This window comes from Taurulus bubalis (assembly GCF_910589615.1).
Source record: "Taurulus bubalis genome assembly, chromosome: 4".
Lineage (NCBI taxonomy): Eukaryota > Metazoa > Chordata > Actinopteri > Perciformes > Cottidae > Taurulus > Taurulus bubalis.
Window position 1 is genome coordinate 13999401 of NC_136592.1, and position 18945 is coordinate 14018345.

The following is an 18945-nucleotide window of genomic DNA, read 5'->3' on the forward strand; positions in this document are numbered from 1 at the left end:
TTCTCCCTCATGAGGTGACACGTCTAATTTCAGTAATTTATCAACTGTGTGATGGCAGAAACACGATCTTAGGAAAATGTATGACCTGTTAAATGTGTGATTGTGTATCTTTTTTGTTGTTGTTTATCAGCTACTTGGTTTGACAACAACTTTATCACATTTCAAGCTGCTTTTATCTGTCTTCCACAGGCTGCTCTGTCTCCAGTTTGACCCACAGTTCATTTGTCCTCCTCTGAACAGAAATGGGGGAAATCTTGATTGATATCATTGTCCAGGCCTTCGGCTAACTTGCAGATGTTGGGAATGGATGTCGGTTATCAAACTTTAAAAGCTACAACCATTTGTCTGAGTCTATCTACCCCATGAGCACATTTTCTACTCTGCAGCATTTGTCTCACTTTCTCTCACTTCACTTTCTTGTCAGTGTCCCCAAAGACATTGATTAGTTACTATGAGCTGTTCTTTAGCTCAACCTGCAGCACCATACTCTTAAATTCCTTGTATGGTCACTTCATTTTCCGGTAATAAAAAAAAAAGTAAAGTCAAAACCAGCTGCACCAAACCATCCAAATCTGCTCTTACCAACTTGGTGTCAGAGGTGTCAAGTAACGAAGTACAAATACTTCGTTACCTTACTTAAGTAGAAATGTTGGGTATCTATACTTTACTGGAGTATTTATTTTTTAGACGACTTTTGACTTCTACTCCTTACATTTTCACGCAAATATCTGTACTTTCTACTCCCTACATTTTAAAAAATGGCCTCGTTACAATTTCATTTTGGTTTGTTTTCGTTCAAAAACAAACACACACAAAAAACCTCTCGGCCCCGTTGCCCACAGATACGTGCGCGCGCACACAGGTGAGCACTGAGCACACACACCAGCGGACAGAGAGCGTAGAAAAATATGTCGCGTGAAAAGTAGACCGCTATATCTGCGTTTTAAACGGTACCAGGGTAAAGATGCAACAGCAGCTCTCCTGTGAGGAGCAACCGGAGTTCTCCTCGCACCGGAGCAGCTCTCTGAACCCGGAGCAGCTCTCCTGCTCCAGGTGAAACGAAACAAAGTGCTCGTGTCTTCTACCAACAATGAGCTGCTGGCTTCACATATTACAAAAGTACAAAGTACACGGATATAAGACTAAGTCATTAACACATACATGGACAAATGCCTGTACTTTTGGGTAAATGGTTACGCTTGCGCATGCGCGATTTGACGCTGTCTTTTCCTGCTGTTGCGTTTCTCAAAATAAAAAAACAGATCTAAGCTCAATATTGAACATGAATTGAGAGAGGCCGTATCAAATCTACAACCCCGTTTATAACATATGTGTCGAGGAAAGCAGCTCACTGCAGCCACTAATACTGATACAACCTGATGGCTCACATATCTGCACTCATTCTGTTTTGTTTGGCAAAAAAAATTAAAAGCTTATTGTTTTCCACAATGAGCTATTTAGTAGTAACTAAATATGAGTAATCTTTTGCACAGATAGAACTTACACAAAACATTGTCTCAAGGGGCAATCTGATTTACTTGAAAGTGATTGCAATTGTCTTTATTCTGTTAAAAAAAAAAAGAAGCACAGATGAGTCACACAACTATGTTATTTACAGAAAAAGTTTGAGAACCACAGCTTTAAGTGTTTGTGTCGGAGTCGCCGCCTATTTTGCACTATTACAATACTTATACGCAACCAGTTATCATGCCTTCTGCTTCATGAAACGCATGTTAATGCTCAGTAGTACACATATGGTACTTTAATGTATTTGCATTGTAATAAAATGTGATCATTTTAAATGGCCATATATGCAGCTGAAACGGGTAGCCTAGTGCATCCCGCATTTTTCAACATAACATTTTAAAACATTATAGTCATTATGGCCTTTATAAAAATTATTGTTTTGGGGGGAGGTGGGGTAGTGCACTATAGGCCCCTGAGACGTGGCTTAAGAGTTTGTCCTTAATGGAAAAAAAAATCCCCTTACATTACTTTTACTTTTATACTTTTAAGTAGTTTTTAAACCAGTACTTTTATACTTTTACTTAAGTAAAAAGCTTGAGTTGATACTTCAACTTTTACAGAACTATTTTTAAACCCTAGTATCTATACTTCTACTTGAGTAATGAATGTGAATACTTTTGACACCTCTGCTTGGTGTGCTGAACAATGAATCGCACTTGATCAATATTGAAGGGGCATGGCCGATTGTTTATCATTATAATCCATGCCCCCTAAACACCATATAAGGGCAGGTGTTGTGCCGTGTGCAAATACAAATAAAGTCTCTTGTAAAAGAAGAACTCCAACAGTAGTGAAATTGAGGTACTGTTAAATAGACTTAAAGTAAACGTGTGATTTTTCTAGTACTGCCGTTTCAGGAAAATCAAAAGGATTGAATCAATCGGGCGAGGGAACGGTTTTCTTCTGAATTTAAATCTGATCTCGATTATTATTTAACATGATTTTTGGTTTGTTTTCCCAATTAAGTTTGAATGGGAAACAAAATTGCTGCCTGAATTTATGTTCACATTTTTTTTCCTGATGATTCTTTACTACTATCAGATTTGATAGTATTATTATTAAATTATTGACGAAGTAAACGCATCATTCTGCTTGAAGGCATTACTTATTTGCTGTGAGTTCCAGAAGTCTTACCTGACAAAATGTCCAATCGAAACATTGTCAGTGTTAAACTTTTATGGCATGCAGTAAGTTGTTGCTTTGAGTTTCTGAACATAACTACAAATTATGTAAGAATGCTTCAGTTGCTACCAGCAGATATTGTAAGGTAAAGAGATATTCTCAAAAAAGAAATATAATACATTTTAGGGGACCAGTTTGCAAATACATTCTGTAGCCACATTTTTGCAACTTGTAATCCAGGTGGCTTTATGTTTCCTTATTTACTGTTGAAATAGTTGTAAATGAATGTCCCTTTTAGGGGACTGTGTGTGTGTGTGTGTGTGTGTGTGTGTGCGTGTGCGTGTGTGTGAATGCAGGATCTGTAGTGTGAATGCTTTTACTCACAGTCTGAATGTGTCTGAATTATACAAATAGTCAACTGTTCAGCAGAAACAGACTTAAATGATTGCTAGAGGATTCTTAATTTTAGTCAGACTAACAATAAAAAAGCCGATAAGAAACCTGTTAAAACGGACATATCTGCGTGTATATGGTTAGAACAAATATATCCAGTGAAATCAGATTTGTCTGATCCCTTAACCCGATTACAGCCGGGTTTCTCGTATACACAATGTTTAGGACATCAGGTAACTGCAGAAAGGCGTAATCTGGTTACTTGTGCATGTAAACACACAGAGTCAGAGCCGCTCAGTAATGGTACCAAACATGTAACAACATTAAATGTTCTCCTGTTCACTTCCTATTCAGGATGGTGTGAAGAGTGTGAATGCGGTGTACAGTTTGTCAGCTCTTCTATCAGCACAAACCTCCGGAGACGAGCGGCTTCTTGAAAAGAGACTCTCACAATATCTCTGGTTGAAGTGACCTGTGCCTTATTTCCCTCAAAACTCCTCGAATGACAAATCAAGGAGCTCTCCACCTGAATAATTGATATACGCCCCATACCAGCTGTCCACAGAGGCCATGATCAAAAACAAAACATAAAGTAAAATACTGGATATCTATGTCTGCCATCCAAATCCGTGTAGACTTCATTAATATAGAGTAGAGACTTCTACTTCTACATGCAGCGGGTAAGAACAAGAACAACTAGACAGTGTTTTAAAGATTCTGTTACTACTTTTCAGTGAAATATTAAACACACTGTCAGAAACTTTCACACTTCTTAAGATTTTTTCCTATTCATTAAAACAATCCCTTACCCATTGTAGATGAACATTTTTGTACAATTTGACTGGGATTATTTGAATTGCTATGAAATCATTTTTAAATTTGGAGGGAAATACATTCTCTGAGAACCCAGTTGGCCTTCTGTTCAATGGGTCTTTTCTTTCACCAAAGACCAAATAATGTATAATAATTATTTACTAACAGACCTTGACTTATTGCTCTTTAAAGTTGCTGTTTTTATCACGATCCTTGAAAAAAATATTACATTTTATCAGATGAATTGGCAGCCAAGCCTTTTTGGATTAAATTAAATTTTGGTTCACACATTTATATCCTCCTGAGGATGAATTGTAATGTTAGTGACCTGCTGACGTTTCCTCCAATGCCTCCATTAGGTTAAATATTTAATTAAATACTAAAACTTTGGTTTATAACCTAATACCTTTAAAATCATTGACATTCCCATCAGTCTCAGCTGTACTGTGGCCTCACAGCCATCATGGGCTGTAAACTCCTATTGTTGTTTGACTTTTTAAGAGAATAATTTACGAACGTAAGTACACATTTGTTGATGTGTGAGTTATGTACTCCAATTTAGTTTGATAGAAAGTTCAGAATACAGTGGACCTGAGACAAACCTCAAAACATCACAATACATGCACTACAACTCAGTCTTCATGCCTTGGAAACATTATTTCAAACCCATTTTTTTGGTGTCTGGTTTTACAAAAACTGTGGTTCATTGTTTGTGATTAGCTGCGCTCTGAAGTCATTTTGAACATGACTTGCAATTTCCATTCAGGTCATAAGGGAGGCTGAAACATTTCAAGATTTGTGATTGTGTTTTGCGATCTTCAGTCTAGCTAATGGGCATAGTGTTTGTGTCCTGACAGGAGAATTTAGGGGAGCTTCCCGAGCTTCTGACTCAGACGATTCTGATCACAGTGTCCGAGAACAGAGGCCCAGGGGAGAAGAGGCTGATGAGGGAGAGCTGGAGGCAGAGCGAGGGGCATAAAAACGCCTTGAAATGTCCTGAACACAGTTATGTGACAAGAAAAGAGAAAATGCAGGATCTCTGCAGACACAGACACAACCATACACATCCAGAGGCTCATACATGATGATTGACGGGGAGTATTTTTGTATGAGTCAAGGCATTGTCTTTTAGGAAAATCCATCTCATTCTGCCTTTAACTATTTAAATATTTCACAGTGAACACAATTTAAAGTTATAAAATTAATATCTCCATTCAGAACTAACGGTATATATATATATATATATGTTCATAATATAGCTCTTACTTGCCAGGGTGTGTGGCTCATTATTGTGTTACTGAACACTCTGAAACATAGCCCCAAAAGAAGCAAATCAGTTTGATAGAAGATATACAAACAAATAGGTCTTGGTTGAAAAATCATTGCCAGTAAATAATTGGTATCGGCCCAGAAAGACAGATGCCCTAAGTGATAGATTAATGGCCTTCTTTACCCAGTACTTTTCCATGCTCGGGGCTACATCAGTTTATTTTTCTGCTCTCAGGTGAACTCTCTGAAATATGTTTTATTTATATCCTACACAGACGTGTGCTTTTCTGAGAGGAGGCTACACCTCAGACTCAACTTAATAAAGAAAGCTACTCCCAGTAAAGGACAACTGATGTTAAGTGTGAGGCATAGATAAAGCTTGCAAGATACAAATTTAAACGATACAGTGAAGAAGCACTTTTTTCCACATGCTCAGTGCTGAGGAAGTCAGATCTGATAAGAGGTTACAGGAAAGGCATCTCAGGTCACTGAATTTAATGGAATAACAAATCCAGCTTTTCAAGTTGAACAGTGGGAATGAGAAATGTGGAGCAGGAGCAAAATGTCCAGAGCTTGATATCAAATAACGTTGGTGCTGTCTCATAATATATATGTTGTTCCAAAGAAGAAAAATATTGCAGTAAGTTGCTCAGAATTTGTCAGTGATAATGACATTGAATTTCTAGAGGAGAATTCTTCTCCTAAAAGAGGAAAAAGCACAAAGAAAGCCTTTGTACCCCGCTGAAGGGCACGAGTGATCTCAACACTTTAATGAGGAGAAACGAACAAAAGGGGTAGAGATGACAAAAGCCGCTGCAAGTAAACATGACCCCCCTCCTAAATTATGCCACTGAATATCCCCTCATGGTAATAAACAAAGAAAAAGACAAAGCCACACACCCCTCTTTTCTTTTGAGAAGAAATGCCAATGTGACAGCCACTGATGCGTCCTAATGAGAGTATGTCCCCTCCCTAAAAGCCAGCACCTATACAGTAGTGGACTCCCACTCAGTAAGCACACTAATTGGTTATTAGCAGTATTTACTGTCACAACATTACATTACATTTAGCTGACGCTTTTATCCAAAGCCGGGCATGCTAACCACCTAGCCACAGTCGCCCCATTGAGAATACCATGAGAAAGGATTACAACTGTGCCGTATAAGTATGCACAGCAGATCATAGTCAGTGTGTAAAAGCTGCCATGTTCTGCAAACACAAGAATCTTCTTCATGATTCACTTTGACGTGTGTAGGTAGACTAGTGGAGCTCCAGATGTCAAGAGTGCAATGCACCATGTATACAGTGACGCTACTTTCAGCTTTGAACAAAATTGGTTAAAGTGTTGAGTCATTTTGTAAGTAACCCTTGCATACCTCTACAACACACCTCAGTAGCAGCACATTTTAATGTATTTAACCTTCACTAATCCATTTTTTTTTGTCACTCAGGGTCAGCGCGACAAGTTGTTATGAATCAGTTGCCTATTTACACATCCAGCAGACGCGAAACTTGTTTTTTTGCTCCATTTTGTTCTCCACCAACTCTACAAACATCTAATTAGCTGCTAAATGCTCACAATGTTCACCAGCTAGTCGCCAACTTTGTGTGATTTTTGTGCTGACAGAAATACAGTAGGTTTATCAGAGCTTTCTCCACTGCCTGCTGCTGCTGGAAAACAGATTGATGAGAGCAGTAAACGTGAAACAAAACAGTATATTTGTTGGTGGGAACATCAAAACAATGAGCTGAAAGACAGTAAAACATGATGTAGACTAGGGCTGTGCGTACCGGTTTCAGATTTTCGTACGGTATAGACCGCTGTAGACACATCTGTGACTGTAAACATTAAATGTTGCTGCTGGCCGAAGAATGACAATAGTCGTTACGGCCGCGCATGCGCCACTAGTGTCAAGAGATTCCCCTGGGTCCTAAATCCCTCCATGTTTAGCTCCCTATGTACCAATCAAAACAGCTGCTGGCCAGTTGCGAGGGAGTGGTGAATGGCGGTGGCGGTCCTTTTCAGCGTCAATAACTTAATGTGTTTATTTTGAAAAAAAATACTGTGATATGAATTTTTGTCCATACCGTCCAGCCCTACTGTAGACCTCAGAGGAATTGATTAAAAATCCCAAGGACTGCTGTCATCTTATTAAACTTATCATTATTGATAGCCTATATTTGATGTTTCTTAGCACAACATTGAGAAAAAGGCATGGTTTTTAGAATGTATCCCCTAAACAACAACTCATGTAGTGAACAAAAAACCTTTACAAATACATGTTCTCACATAAAACCAGTTGTATTATTTGTAATGTATACTGATGTATTCACAATCTGGCATTTAAAAGGCAAGAACAGCGGGCCAACTAGACGCAGTAAATACTAACACCTGAATGTGATGCTGATCACATTCCTGGGGGATTGACTGACACTGACAGGTAGCCTGCCTGCAGAGTAGTTGCAGCGTACACAGATGAAAGGCAGTATATGAACGGTTCACTGACCATTTCCCTCAGTCTTTAGTCTAGACTGGACGAGCCAGGAGGTTGTTTTTCTGAGATCTAAGACCCTCACAGACTGGCTCTTGGGGGATCTGACATGTAATTTGAAACCAGTCGATGCCGTGATCAATTAAATCTTTAGAATGAATTTCAAACCTCAAACAGCCAAATGCAGAGATGATCAAACAGGAGTAATATGATTGTGTCATTTAACTTCAGTTAGGAGCCTATCAGCAATATTTCCTGCCACCTGCAGCTAAAATGGTGACGGCAGGAACAGGATTAAATGAAGGCATGACTCATCTTCTCTGTGTGGCAGTAAGATAAGAGAGCTTTTATCACAGTTCTCTTCACCTGCAAATATGTTAGGTTAGAAAAAAAAGCACAACAAGCTACACATTCACGCAAGAATAGTTGAGAGGAGTGGAAGGGCAGCCATTTGTGTTAACCTGTTACAAAATGCAAATTGGTGTATTTTTCTATTCAGTACTTTTATGAGAGTACTCTGAAGAGAACACAACATGGTGAAGTGGAATCATATCACTGTGAGTGTCAAAAAACTTTGTAACGCAGGGCTGTTTTTAAAGGAGACTTTTGCAATATGAAATATATACTTTAGAAGTAGAAGTGAAGGTAGTCATCAAAATAACGACTTGAGTAAATTTTTACTGGGAAAAAAATATTCGAGTGGCGAGTCTTTTATTTGATAAAAAGTTCAAGAAGTGAACATAAACCAGTATTCATTTGGTATTAAATGACACGTCATCATCCAGTTTAAATGTCCCAAGTTTCAGTTCTCATCACAGACCGCCACAGATCACATCCAGGTCTCTCCAATCACGTGAAGACAATACAATTAGAGAAGTGGACAAATGATGTACTGACTTCAGACCAGCGTTCCCAGCTGCAGCCCATAACGTTGACGTTACTCCTACTGCAGCTTCAGTGTAGGCATGGCTGCAGTAGCCCAACAGAGTGCCAGCAGAACTGGGACCAGCTGACCACAAACGGATCATGAAAGCATAAAACCTATATAAATAAAAGCAGTGCGGTTTCCAAATGTACATTTCTCTCAAAATCTACTCCACTAAGGAAAAAGTATGCTGAATTCCAACTTATCAGTACAATGTATTCAAAAAGGTTTCTTGAGCACATGTAACATATAGTAAATGTAACTGGTTACGATCCGCTCACAGATGAGAATGTAATCCAAATCTTTGCAGACGTATTGTGTCATTTATATTTAAGTGAACTAATAGTGTTTAGAAGACTAAGTAAATCCTTTTAGCTTTTACAATGCATCATTTTTGAATACTATATGTCATTTGTAAATACACAATTGTGAATTATGTGACCAAGGAGAACAGTATACAGGCTGAAGAGCATTGTACAGACAGGACGTCAGTGAAGTACACGTGTGAGCTGTGCTTTGGAGCAGTGACAGATAAGGTCATAGTGCTTACCAGGCCATGCACGTTGTACCCACTCTCATGCATTGCATCTCACAAAGGTCTTCAGTTATTATTTTTGTTAGTTTATAATGAAATGCGCTCAGAATAATTGTAAAACAATCACACAATATGTTCATGTCCTTACAGTACGATTACACTGGAGTAGATAGTATCGATCATTATGATCTTTGCTGACAAAGTGTGAACTCCAATGGCAGATGTTTCAACCTCAGCAAAATCTGCATTGTATGAGGATGTAATTGTATTTAAACACTTAAAATGGTTATCAAATTACAGGTTTATTCAAGTAAGATAGCACATGATTTAATATAACTTTATGTGAAATGAGAAGACAGGAAAAGAAGTTCAGATATCGACATCTGAAGCTGTTGTTCAGATGCGTAGTCTTGAGCTTCTCTGCAGTAAATGCATTTGGAAAAATTGTGAATGTGGCAGAATGCAGGCGATTTTCTGCACTATTGTCAAAACCTCCTTGAGCGTGTAAAGTTTTTTAAACACTTGATCTCTTTTAGCTGACAGCTCCTTTGATACCAAGTTGTAGAAACACCGGTATGTCTTTAAATTTTTATGTGGATGATGAGACCTGTTTTTCTTTTTTACAGACTGAAGTCTACGTCAAGGTCTCCTCCCTCCCAGTCGGTGTCAGACTGAATATACAATGAATATTCTGACTGCACCACAACGTTTGATGTCGTGGCTTCATGCTCAGCTCTCATTATTTTGGATGCAAAACGACACAATGACTGAGGATAAATTGCAAACTGTCAATTCTGTAATTGGAGGGTATTTACAGAGAGTGAAATCTGTGGAACAAAGAACTACAGACTTGTTTTTAAATGGTTGTCTGGTGTTGAGGTCAAACAGGGATCATCATCTGATTAAAACAATACTCGATTGTCAGTTTTAGTTAAATTAAATACCTGTGACTGCTCCCGTAGTTATCCGTGCAATAGTGAGGAGCTTCTTGCTCAGTATCTCTGAGAGATCAGTCGGGATGAAAGTAGGCTCTAAATTATTGAGGCAAAACACAGAAATGAACTTAATTTGGCTTACTTAGAAGTGTGGCAACATGCAAGCCCATATAAGACTGTTTAGAACTAGTGACTCTTCACATTAACCCTTAAATTAATGGTGTGTGTAAATAAAATACACAATGTTTTTAAACTCACCGTTACTAGTATTACTAAGAACAATGAAAACCCTTTTGCCATTAACTTCTTAATTTATGATTATATACATATTGTGTACACATTGGGTTGGGCAACATCACCAACAAACACTATTACATACTTCAGGTCTCTCAATAAAGATTAGACAATGTTTATGGATAACACAAAACACAAACTCCATATAATTGTTAAAAATATTTGAGAGATTGAGGCCTTTATATAATAAATTGACCTAAAGACTCTGAGTATGCGTTTTAGAATTGACTACTCCTAGAAAACTGACTGGTTGTCCTTTGGCAGTTGCTGCATTTGTTACACAGCAAAGATCTCTCAACCGAGATGTTACCTTTTTATTAATTTTCACTAAAATTGGTTCTAACAGACATATGTTTTCTTCTCTCCCCTCAGCGTGCAATACAGTGTAGAATATGGAGAGGCAGGTACATTCAGAAAAAAACAACTCAGATCTACAGCAGTTTTATCAAAAATCCAAATCTGTACCAGGATGAGTTAGTGTTGCATGGAGGAGGGTTATCTCTGAGGTGGTAAAAATGATAAAGATTTGAGCTTAAATTCCCCCCAAAAAGTGAATAAATACAATTTGATCAAATCTTTGTACTTTACAGTGAACTATCTTTATATGAGATCAAATTGAATAATTTAACATGTGCTGCCGTGCAAAAAAGAAAGTTCATGTATATCCTGGAGGTTTTATTGTTCTCTTTCAGAGGTTTCTTTGTTAAGTGTCTCTGTTTGGTCTCCAGTGATTTTAGTTTTTTCAGTACGTGCATGTGCATATCTTTTCTCCTGCCTCTGCTCTGTGGCGGTACGAGCAGACAGCTACACTCTGTTGCCTCTTAGTGCTGCTGGGAAGCTTCAGGAATACTTCACCTGTCTAAACACACACAACCAAACATATACACTAGATATTTGGCTGTGCTTCACTTGGGCTCGCACCAAGGTGAGTTTACTGAGTGTGTACTCAAGAGGAAAGTCTCTCCAAACAGCAAGGTTACACAAAGTCACATGACCTGCTTGATAAAAAACAAACAAATCATGTGACTTATTGTGATGTTTTTTAACCCATTTCAGTGAGGTTGTGCGAGCATGTTTGTCAATCATTTACTGTGTGTGCACCAAGGAAACAACACACCAAACAGACTACGTTGCCGCGGTTACCCCGTCCAAACAACACCGAAGTGCCCTCACCGCTGCTTGAGGGATTCAACTCTGAGGAAACGGTCTCTGTAGGCTAATTAATCACCAACACAAGCAGTGAAATGGATAGGCCTTCAGGCGTACTTGCCAGGATTGAAAGACTTTTATAACTTTTATGGTGCCCTTCGTCTAATCAGAGTGTTTTCTTATCAAGAGCTGAGAGGCTTCCCTTCTGCTTCACAGCAGGGAAACTTGAACAACTGTGTGTTGAATTTCAGGAGTCAAAGTTATTCTGCCTCAGGCTGGTATACCGTTCGCTGAGCACCGTTCTTTCAACTTGGTTGTTGGTTGACTTTTGATGATTTGATAATGTTTCACCGAGTACTTTAAAAAGACATACAGCTATGTCATTGTGTTGGATAGCTGTATTTGATACGGTAGGCCAGTGGTTGTACGTGAACGCACTCCAGTGGGTACGTTAGATCTTTTTCATTTAAATATTTAAAATTAGCATCCATTAAAAAATCCTTTACAAATAGTGATTTAATAAATATTCAATAAAATATAGGTGTAAGTTCATAAACTGAATTGTATATATATTCTATATTAAATCAGACACTGATGGCACAGCTCTTTTTTTTCAACCAAAAATGCTTTGCGCTGGTTAGGGCGCACTGAAAATAATATTTTACAGGGGGTACATCACTGAAAAAAGGTTGAGAACCACTGCGGTAGGCTACTACATTTGGTATTGTAAATGTAAGAGACTTTAGTCACTCAGATAGTTCTTAATTAGCATCAATAAGCTTTCATCACAGCTTAAATGCCAAAAACATTATGGGGAATAAGGCAGTTTGCTTAGGCAAAATCTCCAATTAAATATGTTAGTAGTACCATTTCACACAGTAGTGACCTCAACATTGAGAGCTAACAATTTAGAGCATTTTATACTGCAGTCACATGGAATCAGGCAGACGGACAACACCTTCTGGCCGGCAAGGGAAAACAATATTATACATATGTTTTGAGTTGATAGGGTGCATTTGTTAGTAAACAGTTGTTATTAACACAACCAACAGTTACGAAGCAACGTCATCATTCATTTGGAGTCATGTTTCTGGGAAGTCCAGTATTCACTATTTATCTCCAATATAAACATGTCCTCTTAATAACCACATGTGGAAGAGAGGTACTGCATGATTTAATTTCACAGCAAACACACTCCCAAACTACTTCACCTTCCAAAGACATTTACTATAAGCCACGAGCATAAGCAGTTATTTTTGTTTTGGTTCATAATGCAATCCCTTCACACCTGCCTCCACATTGTTGTCTTAGTTCTTCCATGGCTGAATGTCTGTCACATGTATGTTAAAACAATCTGCTCATGAATATTAACCTTCACCAATCTGCACAAAACACATGCATACCGTGCGCACACACACACACACACACACACACACACACACACACACACACACACACACACACTTAACCTTGTATTTTGCTTGCAGTGTCACTGAGGACTTAAAGCCTTTTTTTTCCCTCTTTGAAGCTTCATAGTTTATGTTTATTCCTCACTATTTCAGTTCACGTCTGAGTTTTTTTTAAAGGATCTCAGTTTTCATTTGATTGTGTTCTGAAATTTGAGAGACATATTCATTTAGAATAGCTTCAACAAAGACAGCAGAAATCACAGCTTTCACAAATAGTATTATTTAAAAGAAGAAAACATTCCCTTCTCTTTTCCGAGCTTGCATTTGATTTTAATCTGAAAAAGAAAAGAAAATTGTTCAGTGTGACAGTATGCAGTAACCGGAAATACAGAAACCACATAATGTCTCTCTTGTTTATTGTTGTATAGCCTCAATATGCTGCAGAGGACTGATACCTTCTCTTAATACCAGCGCCAATTTTCATTAGATTTAATTTCTTGCTGACGGAACATTTTGATTAACAATATCAATGATTATCTGGCATGTATTCAGTTTCAATAAAGAAAACTAATATTATTTTAATTATTACACTGGTTTCTTGCAGTAGTATAGGTTGTATGAATGTAAGCTTGTTTCTTTATACTGCTTTGAGGCAACCCATCATGCATCTAACAGCTCTTATGCTCAGTGCAATTAACATTCCAGATTTTTCTTGACTTCACTGGGTTGACACCACCATCCTCTCACTCACACCCCCATATTTTCACTGTGCTGTTCAATAACACTAAAGCTCTGCAATATTCAGACCCGTCACCCGACTGTGGCTGAATCCCTGCATAATGTAGAACTAGAACTCAATGGGTGTAATACATTAAAAACAACTTGCACTGTTAACATGTTTTTTTTTAATCCACAATTAAAAAGTAGACATAATCAGTGAGATGTCAGAGGTACAGACTGGCCTCATAAAAGTGCGGCGAGGAAATATTTGTATATTCGTGAAGATGAAATTACTTAATTTGAATCTTCTGGCATTTAAATCCCTTGCTTAAAGATGGGTAAAGCGCCCTGACTGTTAAACACACTCAGGAGGACAGAATCTTTAACAGATGCCACCGCTGTTTTATGGAGTCTGGACATGATCTGAATTCATCAACAAGGACCACGAGCAGTAATATACTTTTTGTCACACTAAATGTGTGTTTGTGGGACGTGTCTCTGCTTTCAGTGCTGTCAATGCTACTCAGCTATAAAACAAGTTAGGAATGCACTAATTTTGAACCCCTCGGGTTTCAGTCCTTTAAGCACAAAGTCGACAGTCTTCTGTCGTGCAAAACACTTACAGAGAAAAAGTTCACGTACTCCAAAGATGATCACACATTAGCACTTGATTAATTATTAAAGGAAGCTTGTGCGTGTTGCTCTCGCAATACCTTCAGGGAAATTAGTTTCACTTATTCCTCCGCGTAGTTTAAAGAGCAAGGTCAGCTACAGGACATAACTCCAGCTGGTCGGGATTGAAGCCTTTGTTTTAAGGACACCAGAGCTTCTCATCATGTGTACTATATGAACTCCCAGTGTGTCTGTTGAAGGACCCAATCAGTCTCTGGAAAGGACAGGCCACCCTTCACCCACGAACATACATTACAGCATAAGGGAAAGCAGCATTTATCATAGTGATTGTATTAGCACTATCATTTGTCCACATCCTTTAAATGTCACCTTATGCACTACGTCACTGGTGGCTTGAGAAACTGGGGCTTAGACAAATATTCATGCTATTTGTCTTCCTGTGATTCCTAGACACTCCAGGGAGAGGAGAAGGCGGTCAGGCGGACACATCCTTCTCCGACTCGTCGCTGTTTGCTCACTGGGGTCAGGAGCTCAGCCCGGACAACCGGCGGGTGGCATTGAAGATGTTCCAGTACTACGGATATAACGGCTACCTCAGTGATCGTCTCTCTTTAGACAGACCAATACCAGACCTCAGGCCTGACGGGTAAGATCTTCTGATTCATCTGAATTACAGATTGAGACTGAATTATGTGTCAAAAAAAATTCTGCTGTCAAAGTGTCAGTTTGATTATGATCAACATCCCACACTGGCCTAACACACCGAAAGATACTAAAGCCACCACATTAAAAACTGTATTGGCAAACCCTCTGACGGTTAACTAATTGTCACTTTTAATTATCTCTTAACCTGCCAGTTATTTTATCTGTTAATCAATTTGTCTATAAGATGTACAATTTGTATTTCCCTTAGCTCAGGTGTTGTGTTCAAATGGATTGTTTTACTTTATTATCATTTCGAATAGTGTTCATCTATCCTCATATCGGTCAACCTTATCTACCTTGGTGTTCTGTGCTCTTCTTTTGGTGTTTTTTTTATACCTCTGATGACTTTTCAGTAGCAAACAAAGACTCATGAGGAACTTGCAGTGCTGAAAAACACATTGTTGCTCCCATCATACCCCAAGTGCTTCTAATTGAAAGCCAATCTGCTTTCAGCATTCAGTGCACTGCTGCTGCTGAGAAAACTCTTGTTTGTTGTTGGCTTGATTAAGGAGACTCCTACTGTACCAATATCTCAAACCCCTACGGCCGGCTGAAGGTTGCAGGACAAAGTACATGTTCCCACTTGCAGCCTGTAAAATAAGGATCACATGCATTTTCAAAGCTGTGTGCACTAACATGTGCACAGTGGTGACTTTGATTTAATCCTGGACAAAAAGCAATCCTGCAAAGTCAATACACGAACAACTTTACAGGAAAGTAGTCACACCACATCGATTGTCTGTGACATGGTTTTCAGCAAAGCTTTTTTGTTTTACATGAGCGCACAGACTGACATCCTGGTGGTAAAGTTTACACAGCTCAAAGCTCTTAGGGGAATTTTCTCCACCGCACATCACCAAACTCCTCTGAGACCATCCTTTCCCACTCATACTGGCTCTGTCACTCATGTACACTCAGAGATGCATTAATCACACATATTTACCACACATTTCCTAAAAGTATTGTCAGGCTTTTCTGTAAATACAACGGGCGTTCACCAGCATGATATTGTAACATCAATTCAATTTGACAGACAGGACTGGAAACAAATAAGATGTTTCAATTGCCTACGAGATTCGCTCTTTACAATTACATTAAAAAGGTCATGTCAATAAGAGGAGCTTGCCACAGGTTTTGTTCCCACAATCTACATATTGTTATTACGGTTATTATTGTCTTCTAAGACATTTGTCTTAGAATGTACAGAAACATTATAATCATGATTTAAATTTCAAATACGTTAATCTAAACTAAAAGGGGTGTTTCAACAGCCTCTTCATTTTCTGGATACAGGCATCCATTTCTTCTTGTGAAGAGAGGCGAGGAGAGATTGAAATGTCAGCATATTTTTGTAGAAAACAATGTTTTGATAGGAAAGAAATAGGATTGATTTATGTCAGTACTTACCACACAACCAATTATTCCTCCTAAACTGGTTGTACTCTATTACAGTTGCACCACTATTGCAGGAGTACTCTAAATGGTAAATGTAAACAAATCTGCTGGACATGAGCGAGTGCCAGTTCTTACATATACCGTGATTCATGAAAATAGGATCCTGATATAGTCTGCCAAGTAGCTGGGTTGGCATGGATTCTGCCATTACCCTGCCCTTTTATAAAGCATTGTCAAATGTATCTGGTAATCCTTTAGACAAGGTCTAAATATTGCCTCAACATGGTATTGCATGTGTCCTCCACAGGTGCAGAAACCTCACTTATCCTTTAAACCTCCCTCAAGTGAGCATTGTGTTCATTTTTGTGAATGAAGCCTTTTCCGTCATCTTGCGGTCCATTCACTCTGCCATCAACCGGACACCCTCCAACCTTCTCAAAGAGATCGTCCTGGTGGATGACAACAGCAATAACAGTAAGCAGCCTTATTTTCTAACAGAGCAATTGACCTATTGTTAAACCCTTCCCACAAACACTGAGTTATGGTAGCTTAGCAACTACAACTAGGGATAGCAGCCCTGTCAGGCTTTGGATTTCCTGGCATGATACAGTGGTGTGCATGGGGCTGTAGAGATTATCTGCACTTAAAGAATTTACACAGCGCTGTGTATTACATTGTTTTTTCAACCCAAAATGCTTTGCGCTGCTTATAATGAAAAATAATTCCACAGGGGGTACATCACTGAAAAAAGGTTGAGAACCATTGATCTACACATCATTGTCTCAAGTGTGGAGAAATATTTATCTATGATATTAACTGCTCATCTGGCCTCCAAACCTCATGTTTTTAATTGGGGTCTGTGCTCATTGAATTTGACCAATAGATGAATAACACTAATTAGCTGCAAAGTCAGGAAATATGCCCCAAGGCACATGTTTGTATTTATCTTGTCTGCATTTGCAACCCTAATTCTCACATCTGCATTGGAGGCATTGAAGAAAAAAATGAGCTCTGTTCACTTGTTAGTACTGAGATGATTGACGTGTGATATCACTGATGGGTGGCTTAAGTCTGCCATGCAAGGCACAAGCAATAGACTTGAAGTCACTTGTGAAAAGTAGACATGGTAATTGTAATGTCACGGGTTGTCCCTAGGGCAGGCTAGGGTGGGGCAGTGCAAGAGAGTTAAAATAAAATAAAGGTTTATTAATCCATTCCACCGGCAGTTCTTTTAAATCAAATTCCATGAATAAACATAAAGCGTCCAGGGGGAAGAAAGGGGTTACCAAACAAAACAAAACTCAACACTGTACAGTCCAAAGTATAGGGTCCTCCTCTTCAGGGTCCTGGGAGCCCTTTCTCCTCCAAGCAGGTGTCAGTCCTCCTGTTCGTCCAGCTCCTTTCTCCCTTGTGCTCTCCCGTCTGTCCTTTTTCAAGCCTCCCAGCCCTGCCTCAATTAGGGGCCTTAAGCACCTGCAGCTGGGTACGTGGTGAGGCAGCCTGGGAGATGTAGTGTCACCCACAGTGGCCATTTTGTGGTGTGGGCGCTGCTCAGTTGGAATGTAGCGTCCCTCCACAACCTGTCCCCCTGTGATGCCACATAATTTACAGTGCAAGACTTAATTAACTACATTATACAGGCAGAAAGCAGGCTATAAAAAGGGAGTGATACTCTGCCAAGGTCATCTATAGGCAATACACTTAACAAGGACTAAAACAGCCATTACGGGCAATCAACATAAATACTGATATTGGGAAAAATGTTTTCCAAAGTCAATAAAGCAAAACCTATAGCATTGCATGTGGCCTGATGGAGCAGAATATAGATCCCTGTAGTTTGTCTTGATAACTTATCTCAACATGCTGGGATAAGAGGGATGAGTCTCCCTCTGGTTGTTATTGAACACACATTTTAATATATTCAAAGATATCTTTTAAAAATGTAAAGCTGAAACCCTTAAAGTTTGCTCCCATTTGCACATTATTGAATTAGCACATCAGAACCCAAAAACATTTATATTTCATCACGTAATTGAGAGCCCTGGAGCAGTTGCCAGTTTAGCTCCTTCAGGGACCCAAGTCACGCATTGACATTTTGCTGATGGCATTTCCCCCTGTTTGCCTGAGCACTCAGTCACACTGCGTCTGATATGCCTGGTGTTATCATTATCACCACGACTGTGAATCTTATCTGTGTTAAATGTCGTTAGCCTAGTTGACCTGTGATGCTGCTGAGATTGTCGATGGGGTCATCGACCAGCTAACCTCCCGGGCATCCATAGCTTTACATTAGTCATCCACCACTGTCACACAGCTCACCTCCAAGAGGCATTAGCATGCAGGAAGACGTGTAGCCATCAAGGGAGAGAAGGGCAAATTGACCTAGCTGATTCCTCCTTAATTGGATAATGTTCCAAGTTGTGGCCTGAGAAGGGCTCATCTTTGTAAGAGTGGGGTTTTGAGAAAGATTCACTTATTAAACAGGCTGTCGGAGAACTTATGATTTCATACTTAAACCTACATGATAATACGAAGGAGGTTTTCATATATGTGATGATGGAGGATTGGACCAAGGATTGGATACAATACTGGTCAAATCTTGGAGGAAGAGTGAGTTAGCATTTGGATA

General features: G+C 39.0%; 1 protein-coding gene across 2 annotated transcripts in view; it reads left to right on the plus strand.

Moving 5' to 3' along the window:
* Nucleotides 1-18945, plus strand: part of galnt18b (UDP-N-acetyl-alpha-D-galactosamine:polypeptide N-acetylgalactosaminyltransferase 18b) — a gene marked incomplete at its 5' end in the record, with an annotated part of 68081 nt that overhangs the window by 12324 nt on the left and 36812 nt on the right. For both annotated transcript variants that reach the window (XM_079216465.1, XM_079216464.1), the window contains 2 exons: nt 14667-14862; nt 16624-16790. In XM_079216465.1, the coding sequence (XP_079072591.1) occupies nt 14667-14862; nt 16624-16790 (363 nt within the window). The remainder of the gene's footprint in view (nt 1-14666; nt 14863-16623; nt 16791-18945) is intronic.